This window comes from Diceros bicornis, chromosome 28, assembly GCF_020826845.1.
Source record: "Diceros bicornis minor isolate mBicDic1 chromosome 28, mDicBic1.mat.cur, whole genome shotgun sequence".
NCBI lineage: Eukaryota > Metazoa > Chordata > Mammalia > Perissodactyla > Rhinocerotidae > Diceros > Diceros bicornis.
This window is the reverse complement of record NC_080767.1, coordinates 18,979,609-18,992,766: the sequence shown is the minus strand read 5'-3', so window position 1 is coordinate 18,992,766 and position 13,158 is coordinate 18,979,609. Positions and strand designations below refer to the sequence as shown.

Below are 13,158 nucleotides of genomic sequence, written 5' to 3'. Positions count from 1 at the left end.
GCTTTGTTACAGCAGCCCTAACAAACTAACACACTACCCAATAAGATGTACTCTCCTTCTCTCACCCCCTAGATCCGATGACTAGATCCCATCCACTTAACCTCCAAAATGTCTCCTGAATTCAGCGGCTACTCTGTTTTCACTGCCTCCGTAGGCATGTGGGGTAATTGGGTAATCTGTAAATCCCACGTTAGAAGATAGAAAGGGACTCTATTGACCAAAGGGAGGAAGGATGGGTGGAAGCTCGTGCAGGGGAGAGAGGGTCTGGGATTCTAAGCGGATATAGAGATGGTGGGGCTGCAGAAGGGGAGGGCCTGCCTCGATGTGGGAAGATAAACATCAGCTCACTTCTTGGCTGGAGAATGCCAGACGGCAGCGGCAGCATCAAATGTCACAGAGGTGGCGCTGGCCAGAGGCTCTGTCCCCACCGCCAATTTCGGAGTTGGGCTTTCTCCGGGGACGTGTGTTGCGGGATGGGTAGGGATCTTGGGGGCACCTTTGCTACGGGGTTTCCCTAGGGTAGGGCTGTGGTGTGCACACGCCCGAAGCGCCAGCTTTGTGAGGCTGAGGAGTGTGTTCCTTTTCCAACTGCAAACCCAATGGGCAGGTTTGCAGATGAGCGTCCAGCATCCAGTCCAAGAGGTGTGAGCGGAGCCGGCACTGCCATTCCCCAGCCTCAGCTCCAGCTCTGCCGGAAAACAGGGGACTTCATTGGAGCTTCTGGAACTGGATTCTAAACTTTAGGATCAAGCAGTGAAGGACCTGGAATACAACGCCACCTTGGACTTCCAGGACTCTGAGCAGCTGGGCTGGCCTTTCTCGTCCCCCTGCTCCTCCCCTGACCCTCATGCCCCTCCATCCCCCCTCCATCATCACTCCTTCCCCTTCCTCCCTCTGCTCCTCCGTCATCCTCACTCTTCCCTCAAGCCGTTATTCCCCTTCGCCCCATTAATCCCTTGGCCACCTCACCTCCTTCCTCCAGCCGTCTTCCCCCTTCGCACCCCGCCCTTTCCTCCTCCCCAATTCTCCTCCTACCTCTGACTTTTCCTGCACCTCTTACCCCCACCCACGCCCCGACTTTCTCCTTCCCCCACATTTCTCTTTCCCTCCTTTTTTCTCTCACCGGTCTTTCTCCTCTGCCCCTAGCTTTACTCCTCCCCTAATCTTTCCACCTTCCCTCCTCACTTCCCTCTCCCGCTCCCCATCCACCCCCCCCCGGCCCCGCCCATCAGTGTTTACTCTTCTCCCGGATCCGGATCCGGATGAAGGGGTTGCCCTGCCCGTGCCCGGCCCTGCCCCGCTTCTGGCGCCTGGGGTGTTGCCTCATGGCTCAGGGCTCCGGGACTCAGGCCCCGGGGAAAGGGCCCCCGCTCAGCATCCAGCTCCTGCGAGCCCAGTACGAAGGCTTGAGGCGGCAGCAGAGGGCCCAGGCCCACCTCATGGTGCTCCCGAAAGGTAGGGCTGGGCAGGTGCTGGGGCAGCAGTGGAGGGAGGAGGGCGCGGCTGTGGGCGGAATGGGTGGCTGGGCGGCAGGCGGGGCAGGGCCAGGGCTCTGCGGGCCCTCCCGGTGGGAAACGCCGGGATGCAGCTGGCCATCCCTGCTGGCCGGAGTGCGAGTCAGAGCAGGGAGGCCCGTGCAGGGCAGCTCTGCTCGGCTCAGGCCCTCCGCCAGCTGAGCCAAGGGCCTCAAGCAGGCGTCTGGCGGGCAGCCCGCTGTTCCTGGCCTCTGCTCTTAGTTATGATCTTGCTGGACTGGTCTGCCCGGTGAGCCGGGCTTGGCCCCCACTGCCAGGCCAGGTGGGGAGATGGAAGCTCTGCCTCCTGCTGGGTCTCACGGGGGCACGTCCTGCAAACCTGAGAAACTGGCTCCCGAGAGGGAAGACGTGGCGTTCCCAACGGCCCCGGGAGCTGGCCAGAGGAAGCGCAGGGCTCAGGGAGCCAGGAGGCGCCCAGGCTCATCACCCCTCTAACAGCAGCCAAGGAGACCTCAAGGAGACCCGGAAGCTCCCTCGTGGAGAGGAGAAGCCTCTTCCCTTTGGAAACTCAGATTTCTTCCCAGGAGGAACTTAGGAGCACAGGGCTCAAAAAGCAACAATTGGCAAATCCCAGCCCTTCATCCTCTAACAGAGAAACAGGTCCAGGGAGGTGGGAAGACCCCCCTGAAAGGTCAAGGCTGTGCCTGGGGGTTTCTGTGGTTATTTGTACAGTTGAGGACTCATTGAGTGGCCCACCCTGCACTAAGCCAGGCTGGGAAGGAATCAGGGGCTGGAGGATCTCACCATCCGGGACAGGAAGTGTGCTGCCTTTTGAAGACAGAAGTGGCACCTCTGGGCTGAAGGCACCCATCCCCCATGACTTGGGCTGTTGCCAACCAATGGGAACCGTTTGACTTGAACTGGCACAGCCAAGTAGCCCTCATCTCTGAGGGCAGAAGCTGAACGGTTCCTAAAGCCCTATCCCATCCTCAAGGGTGTTTATTCATTCAGTTATTCAGCAAACACTTATTAAATTAAACCCCTATGAAATGAAAGCACCACGCTTAACACACCCACGATTCAGACTCACAAATCCATGTAATGGGCACATCCCAAAGACAGCTCAAACTCAATGTGCCCCACAGAATTCACCATCCCCTGCCACCAGCCTCCCCATTGGCCCTTACTCCTGCATTCTGTAACTCAGTGCTCCCTCCTCCATCATCACCCTGTGATAAGTTAGGGCAGGTAAAGGCAAGGAGGAGGGTTCAGGCGCTGCTTCCTCAAGGAAGACTTCTGTCCCTAGTTCGGGGTCTTTCAGGCCACTCCTAACAGTTTGCAATTCCACACTCTCTCTATAATTGTGAGAAGTAGTGCACTGTCTGATGGAGTGGTCATGGACTTGAGGAAGAGCCTGAGTTTGAGTCCCAGCTCTTGTCACGTACTTGATATGCAGCTTTGAACAAGTTACATAAATTCTCTGAGACGCAGTTTCCTCATCTGTCAATTGGGAATAACTGTCGTACCTGAAGTACAGTCACGTGTTGCTTAACGACAGGGATACGTTCTGAGAAATGCGTCATCAGGCGATTTCGTCATTGTGCGAACATCATAGCGTGTACTTACACAAACCTAGATGGTATAGCCTACTACACACCTACGCTGTATGGTACTAATCTTATGGGACCATAATCATATATGCAGTCCATCGTTGACCGAAATGTTATTATGCAGCGCATGACCGCATAGGGTTGTTGTAGGAATTAAATGAATTGATATCTATAAAGCTCCTCAGGCCTTTATGAGCTGATTGGCTGAGGACCAGGTCACTTACGTCACACGAATCTGAGTTGGAAAAACACGTGAAGGATTTGGACTGGGTGTGAGGAATAAGGTAGGTCTCCAGGGAGAAATCAGGGCAAGATTACAAAAATAAGGAGAAAATGATGCTAGGGAGGTGGAAAAGCCATTCTGCCTACACTTTAGCAACAGGGTAGCTGGTGGTGCTATTCACTGAGATAGGGAATACAGGAGAAAGAGATTGCTGGTCGGGAGAGACGAATTTGACTTTGAATATGCAGCATTTGAGATCGTTGTCTGTAGAACGTCCAACCAGCCTGGATCTCAGGAGAGAAATCTGAGCTGGAGATATAGACTTCAGGTCATCAACATATAGGTGGTAGTTGAAGCCATGGGCACAGATAAAATTGTGGAGGGTCAATGTGTAAATTGATAGGAGGCTGGGATGAAAATTACAGTTCTGGAATATTCAGATATTTAAGGGACAAGCAAAGGAAGAGAAGCCAGGGAAGATAGAGAGCAGTCAAAATGGGAAGAGAGGAATATTATTTAGCATTAAAAAGGAAGGACGTTCTGACACATGCTGTACCTTGAGGACATTATGCTAAGTGAAATAAGCCAGTCACAAAACGACCAATACTGTGTGATTCCACTTTTATGAGGTACCTGGAGTTGTCAAATTCATAGAGATGGAAATTAGAATGGTGGTTGCCAGGGGCTGGGGGGAGGGGGAATGTAGAGAAGTATATCGAGTTTCAGTTTGGAAAGAAGAAAAAAGTTCTGGAGATCTGTTGTATAACAATGTGAATGTACTTGAAACCACTGAAGTGTACACTTAAAAATGGTTATGATGGTAAATTTTATGTTATGTGAACCTTACCACAATTACATATGTTTTTAGTGGTAGGAGAAAACCAGGAGATATTGATTTCATGAAGCCAAGTGAGTAGAGGAAATTTAGAAGATAGTGATCTTCTGTTTCCAGTACACAGAGAGACCCCGGAAGACAGACCATTGAGATTGGTGTTTATTAAAACTAGATTTCAGGGGCCGGCCCCATGGCGTAGCGGTTAAGTGTGCGCGCTCCGCTGCTGGTGGCCCGGGTTCGGATCCCGGGCGCGCACCAATGCACCACTTGTCAGGCCATGCTGTGGCGGCTTCCCACATAAAATGGAGGAAGATCGGCACAGATGTTAGCTCAGGGCTAGTCTTCCTCACCAAAGGAGGAAGATTGGCATGGATGTTAGCTCAGGGCTGATTTTCCTCAAAAAAAAAAACAAAACCGGATTTCAGTGTCTCAAGACGTTGGGTTATATTTGGAAGGGCAGGTATTCTGAAAGCTGATTAATGGAAGGAAAGGCCCTGGAATTAGCTTTCTTCATCCTGTCTTAGCATTATGGGATGGATCTAGTTCTAGAAATGCAGTTCCAAGTAGTGGCATGGCTGCCCTGATGCAACATATGGGCACCATGGGACCTTGAGCTGGGGTCTATGAAGCCCCCATTGCCCCAATCGTTGGTGTCCAAAAGGCATATGCTTTTGTCACATCTAGGCCGTGTGTGATTCATCTTATGTAGAAAAGGGATTAGGGATGAGAACTCATATCTGGGCTGGGTGTTTTATATGTACATTTCACTTAACATTCCCAACAGCCCTGTAAGGCAGCTCCTGTTTTAAGATCTCCGTTCACCATCCTTCACCCCAGCTGAAGAGAGAAATCAAAGAGGAGCTCAAAATGTCTCTTCCCCAATTTGTATCTTCTGGCAAATTGAACCACTGGTGGAGAATTAAGAAAGCATGAAGATAATTAAAACATTTCCATCCTCCCTAGTCCCCGATTGACCAAAATCAAAACAGATAAAAACTTGATATGAAATTTCCCTGTACTCTTCGGATAATTGCATTAACTCTCTTTTGCTTGGGCCGTGGAAAGCAGGCACCATTCCAAAGGTGTGGAGGGGACCACAATGGAAGGTTCATGGAGTGATTCTCAACAGGGTCTGCTTTGAGGTCAGGGTCTATGTGTTCCTCCCCTCTTAGTCTCTTTCCTTGTCCTCCGCGGACCCCAGACTGGGACTGACCGCTGAGTAGGCTCCTCTCTGCTACCAAGACCTGCCTGTCCACCTCGGGCCCTTTCCTTCTAGACTCATAATGGGAGAGGATGCCAGTTCCTAGGTTCTCCCCTCATGCCCCCGCCCTTCTCTGTTCTCAAATAAGTACAGAGCTCTTTGAATATTTGTAAAGGTTTTCACATTTGTTATGCTAAGAAAATAGTGCGGTCATAAAGCCGGAACAAAACCACTGGAATTAGCGTTTATGGGACTGTAACTGTTTGCAGAGAGGGCTGCATCGGTCCTCTGTTTCTCTCGGATTCCCAGAACTGGAGCTTCAGAGGCTCCCTTCTGACTTTATTCCTCCAACACCATCTCCCCACTCCTGCAATGTACTTTGTCACCTACAGGGCCTCCTGCAGTGACAAATGTCAGAACACACAAGTGAGCTTCACTGTCGTTTCAGAGGCATCTCCAGGTTGGTCACAGACCCACTCTCTATAGGAAAATGCCTTTCAGTCATTCCCACAACCCTCACTGCCACCAAGAATTGACAATAAACTATCATGTTCCAGAAGGTGCTAGAAATATGTCCCTAGGAAAGAAGCGAGACATCGGTCTGCATCCTCATCCCTGACACCAGCTCAGGGAAGCAGTAGGTGCTGCTAATGTGTTCCCAGAACAGCATCTGTGGGATAGAAGGAGAAGGGCCCCTCCTCCAAGAGGAGCTGCTTTGAGACACAGCTTCTCTCTCCTCTGCCTTGGGTGGTAAACCCATTATCAGAATCCCAGACACAAAACTCGTTAAGTTAGGAATAACCTTTTCCACTGGTGAGTGTATGTGAATCCATACATGTGGGTGAACGTGTGTGGCCCTGCTCCTTGTCATTCTGTCAGCCTGAAACGCTAGTTCCCTAGCTCTTCCCAGGGTTCACCTCTCACTGCAGTCAAAACCTGAAGTCTATTATTAAACTCTATTATGGTTGAGCTTTTCTCCATAGCATTGGTTCCCACCTGAAATTTTATTATACTATATTCATTTGCTTATTGTTTTTCTACCCTGCTAGAACACAGCATGAAGGTGTGGATTTTGTCTTAGTGCTGCTGCATTTCCAGGACCTAAAATAAATAATGCCTGGCATAATAAGAGCTCAATAAATATTTGTTGAATAAATGTATGTGTGTGTGTCTGTGTGTGTGTGTGTGTGTGAGAGAGAGAGAGAGAGGGAGAAGGAGACAGCTTGTGTGGGTGTGAGTGTGTGGGGTGGGAGGGAGTGTACGTGTGTGAGCATATATGAGTGAGATCATGTGTGTACCCATGTATGTGTGTATACACACATGCAATGTACTGGGTACCTGGCCTCCGTGACTTCTGAGGCATGGTCTTCCGTCAACTTGAAAGCTCTGAGACCCCCCAAATGAGAGCTTCCCATGTAACTTGCATTGGTGACCCTGCTTATCCTTGCTTTCTCAGGAGGGAACACGCCTGCTCCTGCTGAATCCATGGTCAGTGCTGTTTGGATTAACAAGGAGAGAAGGCATTCACTGTCTCTGGACGAGGCGGATCCCGAGGCAGCGGGGATGCTGGAGGAGGCTGACAGAGGCTGTCTGCAGGCCCCAGAGTCTCCATGGCACACGCACCTAGAGATGCACCGCTTGGTCCAAACCTTCCGCCAGGAAACCAGTCATCAAATAAAACACAAGAGCAAGCTCATGGGGTCTGAACAAAGGCTCCCCCAGGAGGGAGACCCAGGCTTGTTTGGAAACAATCAGATGACTCAGCTAGGGACCACGAACCCAGAGGCAGCCCAGAGTGAATGTCAGGTGGGTGATACCCAAACCAACACAGTGAGATCCAACTTAAACACCAGCATTCTGTGCCCTCCTTCCATAAAGAACACACTCAGGTCTGGAAAACCAGCTCACTATCCATTTCCCCAGAGGAAAATGCCCAGGATCTCCCAAGCTGCCCGGAACCTGGGCTTATATGGCCCAGCCTGAAGCTTTCTACTAAGCCAGGTGTCCCAACCTCGAGGCCAGCTATGCCCTCATCAAAGAATCCAGGAGGCAGAGCCACAACTAGGGCCTCTAGCTGTGAGCAAGAACTGGACTTACTCAACTGTAGGGATTGTAGGAAATGAACTTCACAATGAGCACATGGCCTTGTCCCTCAAAAAAGGAAGAGATTGCCCAGGCCAGACTGCTCACAGTTCAGGATGAAAGGGCTGTCTGATCAATGCAGCCCCATTCTGCTTATATAAGAAGACATTGCTACGGAGGCCTGGATGCCCATTCCTTGGGGAGGTCTCTAGAACTAGGGAATTTTGAAACATAGTACAGGCACCCTAGCCAATGGAATGCCTTAACAGTGTCCTGGAATCAACAGATATGGGCAATCATGTTTTCAATATCTTCTGAGGATTTCTCACATGTTCTGGAGAAGACGAGCTCTGAGAATTGCCTTTTTCTGGTTGCTATGCCTGGAGGCTAGCTCACTTAGAAGTCACTACATTCATTGGTGGTGACCACACCATTTCAGCTGGAGCCTCCCAAAGTATGTTCACCCTGGGTTATAAGGGTCACAACAATGCTACCTACTGTTTTATATGTTTGAGGGTATTCAGAAAGGGCCAGTCATCTCATCCCTCACTGAGACTGCACATTCCAGTCTCGTCACAGATTTATTTCCTTCCATCCTTCCCTCCATCCTTCCCTCTCTCCCTTCCTTCCTTCCTTCCTTCCGTAGTCCTTCCTTCCTTCTTTCCCTTCTGCCTTTCTATTTGTCTGTCTTCTCTCCCTCCCTCCCTCCCCTGCTCCAAATTAAGTTCTTATTAAACACTGCCAATAGTTGAAGAGATATAGTAATAGGAGCCTGAGCAGAAAGAGGCAAAGATATGCTCCTGCATGGAAAATGTGTTCCTCACAGACTGCTCCCTTTTTAGCCAAATTTAGATCACTCAACCTGCCTGGGGTATTTTAAACCTAAGACAAAGTGAAGCAGCTGCTACTTTGGTGATGAAGAAGGAAGTATGTCTTTCCTGGTTAATGTTTAACTTGAGCAATGATATTAACACACATCTAAGGTGCCTTTCCCTCCTATCAGATTCTCTCTCTGTGAAGTTGCACCCACATCTTCCTCTTTTCCTCATGGCCATCCAGAGGCCCCTCCATATCCAGAGTTGTCAACTAGGAGTGTCATTACCTGTCAAAGATGCGTATGTGCCTGCTCCTTGGACAACCCAGAAATTCACTCCAATTTGGGGATTCATTGTAATTTCTTTTGTAAATAATTAATAAGAGCCAGTTGTTAATTTTTTTATAGTCTAATGAAAAAGAAGGAAATTTTCTGAAAAAAATTTTGTCCTTTGATTTTGTTTTAAAGAGGATTCCCACAAGTAATTTCTCTTTCTCCAGTGTATCAATCAGGACAGGCAATGTTTTGCTGCAGTAACAAACAACTCCAAATCTCACCACAGAAGCTTTTTTTTTTTAACTCACAAAAAGTTCATTGTGGATTTGGGCAAACTTCCAGGTCAGCTCTCCTACTGTCACCAGCAGTTCAGGCTGCTTCAATCTTGTGGCACCACCATTTCAATACTGGTTTCCCCAATCACTGTAGCGGGACAAAAAAGTGCATTCATAGCCATGTACTGACTCTGAAATCACTTTTGCTCACATTTCATTGTCCAAAGCAAGTGAAACAGATCTCCACTGCAAGGGCATGAGGAGGTACAATCATCCCATGTGCCTAGAAGGGGAGAAGAAACAGAAACATGGGTGAGCCCTAATGGATAACACAGGTAGATAGGGGCCAAGTCGTAGCACAATATTAGATTTCATTCTGAATACAATCAGTAGCCATTAAGGGATTTACATACAAGACTAAAATGATTTGATTTGCAGTTTAAGCAGATTATTCTGGTTGTTCTGTGGAGAATGAGTTGAGGGTCACGTTAAGAGGCAGTGTCGGGAAAAAAATGGCCAGGGCACATTCAGTGGGAAAGATGCTGTTAGCTCAAGCAAGAGTGGGAGCAGAAGAGATGGAAAAAAAGTAGATACATTTGATATATATGCTGGAGATAGGATCAATAGGATTTACTGAAGGAAAATTCTAAGTTCAGTTTGAAGAATGCTAAGTTTGAGATGCTCATGAGACACACAAATGGAGATATCAAATAAGCCAGTGGATAAGTGAGACGAGAGTTCTGGGCTAGACATATGAACTTAAGGGTCATGAGTGTGCCGAGGTACTTAGAATGAGAAAGGATGAGCTCACCCATGCAGAGTGTAGAGAGAAGACAGGGTCCAGAATCAGTCCTGAAAACTCCCAGTTTACTTAGTTGAAAAATCTCTAAGGATTTTTCCAATCCTTCCTGAGAAGAGGTGGGATAGAGGGAGGAGGAGGCAGTAAGAACACTGAAGAGGAGTGACCAGGGAGAAAAGGGAGCCGGGGGGTGTGGAGTCAGAGACCTCAAGAGGCAAGAGACAGTGTAAGAGCTTGCACAGGTCACTCCCCGCATTGCAGACCTTCCACAAATCCCCATTTTCTAGAGTCCTCATTTTTCACTCTGGAGTTGCTTTTCTTGAGCATGGCTTGATGTGGGAAATGCCGGATGTGGGAGAGCTTTCCAGCCAAGGGCAGGCCAGGTCTGTTAGCAAGGTCATGTTGGAGCCAACTGACCGCCACCAAGGCTGACCCGAGGGCACCTTTGCCCCAGAGGCCTGCCTTCTTCTGGGACTTGCCTGGCATAGGGCTGAGGACTGTTCCCTGTCGTAGAGCTTGAAGGGAGAGGGGGCAAGGGGAAGGCTGGTTTTGAATCCTTCCACTCCCTTCCCACAAGGCTGCTTCTGCCAGGAGCATTAGACCAGAACCGTCTGTTTCTCAATCACACTCACACACTTCTACCGACTCATGAGCTGTCAAACGTGCTGGGGCAAAGGGCTCAGGTTACCCCTGGGCTGTCCCACTACCCACGACTCTGATTTTCTGTCCCGTGCTGATCTGGACTGGAGCAAACTTTTTCTTCCCGCACTCTCCACAGTGCTAGCAGAGACGTTTTTCCCAAACTAGAGAACAACCAGCTCACGTTGTAAATCCTGCATCAGGCAGGGTCGCCCAGCCATCCAGCCCACAGTGGGGACTCCCCCACGTGGCCGGTGCATCTGGGCTCCAGTCTCAGCACTGCCATTGGTAGACTTGAACTTGGCTGAAGTACTGAACTCTCAGAGCCACAGACTTCCCAGTTGTAAAATAAGGCCATAATAGCCCCTGTAGGGTGGGGACGGGAGGATCGTTCTCCTTAGCTGTCCCCTCTGCTCGGGCCCGCTAGGGGGCGGGCTCCCCTCATGCCGGCTCAGCCTGGTTTCCTAACTTTTCAGTCACTGCGCCATTAAAGCACTTTCATTCTAGTTCTTAAGACTTGAAACTATTCAAATTTAAAAGTCTATCTCATATTCAAGTCCGATCCCCAAAACCTCCCTACCCCCTTCCCCCAAGCACAGCCTTGATTTATACCTTTAAGGCTAGAGGGAGGGGCGTGGTCTTCTTGCTCACACACCCGCCGCCCCCTTCTGTGCGCAGGTTTTGGTGTTAGGATAGGACACAGAGAGAGCATAGGTGGCTCTTTAGATGATGGCCATGGTGTAGTTTCGGTCTCTTTTCTTTGGCCGTTTACACTGACCTAGCTCATGGTCTGCAGGCTGGGTGTGCACAGGTGGTGGCCCCTACAGGCTCCTGCAGATGAGGAACTCCATCCCCAGCAGCTCCCCTAGCACGCTTGTGCCTTGTGAGAATGGTTAAGCCTGCTAGTGCTGCCCCCCCGCCCCCCAGACCCCTCATCGCATCAGACGTCCACTTCTCTGTCTGTTGCCCCAGTCTCATCTACCTTCCGCTGGCCCAGCTGGGGCCTGTGGACACAGGCAGGGGGCATTTTCTGCACCTGTGTGCGGTGAGCATTCTTGCAAGAGACGGTGGCCTACGTAAGCAAACCAAAATATAAGCTTATAATGCCTCAAGGTTAGGAAATTCAAAGCTAAGGACAACCAATCACAACCAACCAACGAGGCTCTATGCTACAGCCCATCAACAATTCCCTTACTTGGCCTCTGCATCTTCTCCATAAAAGTCTCTCCCCCCAGCCCGGCTCCCATTGGTGGAGCGCGCCTAACCACTTCCAGTTTGGCGTTACCCGATTCCAAACGATTTTTGCTCAAAGAAACTCTTAAAAATTTTAATATGCCTCAGTTTATCTTTCACACCACTATTTTAATCTACCTCCTTCTGGGTCCTTCCCTTCACTTATTTCTATAGCCTTATAGCTGGGAAATCCCCCCTTCAAATATTTTTGAATCGAAACTGCCGGTGGTGAAATTAGCGCTTCTGTTTGGAGGACGGAGAAAACAGTAGGACTTTTTCTAACCACAACTTTGTAAAACTTAACTTTTCCCCCAGCTTTTGAGGCCTTGATTATTCCTACTCTGCACAAACATCCCTTGAGGTGACTTCCTTATTGTTCAGAAAGACCCAGTTCACCCACTTTCAATATTTTTCTGTCTGCACACAAATTGCTGGAATTTTTTAACCTGCTGTGGTTGTGTTTCTCCCACAGCTAATGAACGGTTCACTTCCTGGAAACTGTTCAAGGGACTGAACTTTTCATTTTAATTTTATTTCTTGGCCTTGGGTTTGTGGCAATGACATTAAGTTTTCCCCTCCACTTCCATCCAAAAAGATGATACACCCGCTCTGTGTCATTAATCCTTTTATCTCCCCCTCATCTGTTCACTGAGGAATCCACCCCCTGAATTCCAGGAGTCCAGGATCATAATCAAGACTCAGCAGCATGCCAACCCCTCAGCCCTGGCCAAGAAATAGGAGAAGGAGGAAGGAGCTGGTGGCGCAAACACTGTGTCTTCTGCCAACCCAAACTCCAAGTGTGTTTACAGAGAGCCTGAGCTGGCCCTCTAAATTAATATCAGGCCCAGATCCAGGTTAGCAAATATTTTCCCAGAGCAGGAGACGCTGCCCTTCACAAGAAATGCAGGTGCTCTCTTGGTTGGAGGGTCCTGAGAGAGCCTGTCCCTGCTCCTGCGTTTGCCAGATTCTCCCCAACACTGGAGCCTTGCTCTTCTTTTAAGGTGCTGCCCACAACACGTGTGGCTACACTCGCAGCCTGGGGACTGGGGGACTGAGCCCAGATCCCAGGCTTCTCTCTGCTGGGCTCTACCACATGCTGGCAAGATCAATGGGAAGATCCCTGACCAGCCAACTACCACCACCATCAGTCCCCAAAGTGTGTGTATGCAAAGGAGACTTGAGACAAGTGCCCGCTGTGGCAAAACCATGGCGAGCTGGACCTTACATGAGCTGTGATGCCCCTTTTGGCCCCTCTAGCCTTAGGCTCACCCCAAGGTTGGCCCTGGCCTCTAAGACAGTACTTCTCAACCCTGACTGCCCAAGAGAATCATCAGGAGGCTTGGAGAATAGTCAATTAAATTACATCTCTGGAGTAGGGCCTGAGCCTGGTATTCTATATTTTTCTTTTTGATCAAGTCATAAACTATGTCAAGTGTGGGAAGCGCACTAATCTTGTATATAGCTCAAAGACTTATTTTCACAGATATAAATAGACACACACATGCACATTTGTGTGACATAGATCAAGATACACATTTCCGGCATTCTAGACAGTTCCCTTCAGCCTCCTCCCAGTCATCAACCACAATTTATTTTTCCTTTTTTGTCTTTCCATTTTTTGTCACCATGAATAAAGCTAGTGTCATTCTTTTTACACGTCCTTTGGTGGACATTCGTTTTCTTCTCTTTGTTAAAT

The 13,158-nt window shown here is 49.3% G+C and overlaps 1 protein-coding gene across 1 annotated transcript; it reads left to right on the top strand.

Annotated features, from left to right (window-relative positions):
• The first annotated feature begins 1,144 nt into the window (after window positions 1–1,144).
• Window positions 1,145–13,158, top strand: C28H9orf152 (chromosome 28 C9orf152 homolog). The gene is made up of 2 exons (XM_058523752.1): window positions 1,145–1,455; window positions 6,801–13,158. The coding sequence occupies exons 1-2, from the start codon at window positions 1,263–1,265 to the stop codon at window positions 7,325–7,327; spliced, it is 720 nt and encodes a 239-aa protein (XP_058379735.1). The 5' UTR covers window positions 1,145–1,262; the 3' UTR covers window positions 7,328–13,158.

Coding starts and splice junctions, on each gene's coding strand:
- C28H9orf152 (XM_058523752.1), top strand. CDS start 1,263: ATGAAGGGGTTGCCCTGCCCGTGCCCGGCCCTGCCCCGCTTCTGGCGC. Junction 1,456..6,800: donor CCTCATGGTGCTCCCGAAAG/GTAGGGCTGGGC, acceptor TTGCTTTCTCAG/GAGGGAACACGCCTGCTCCT.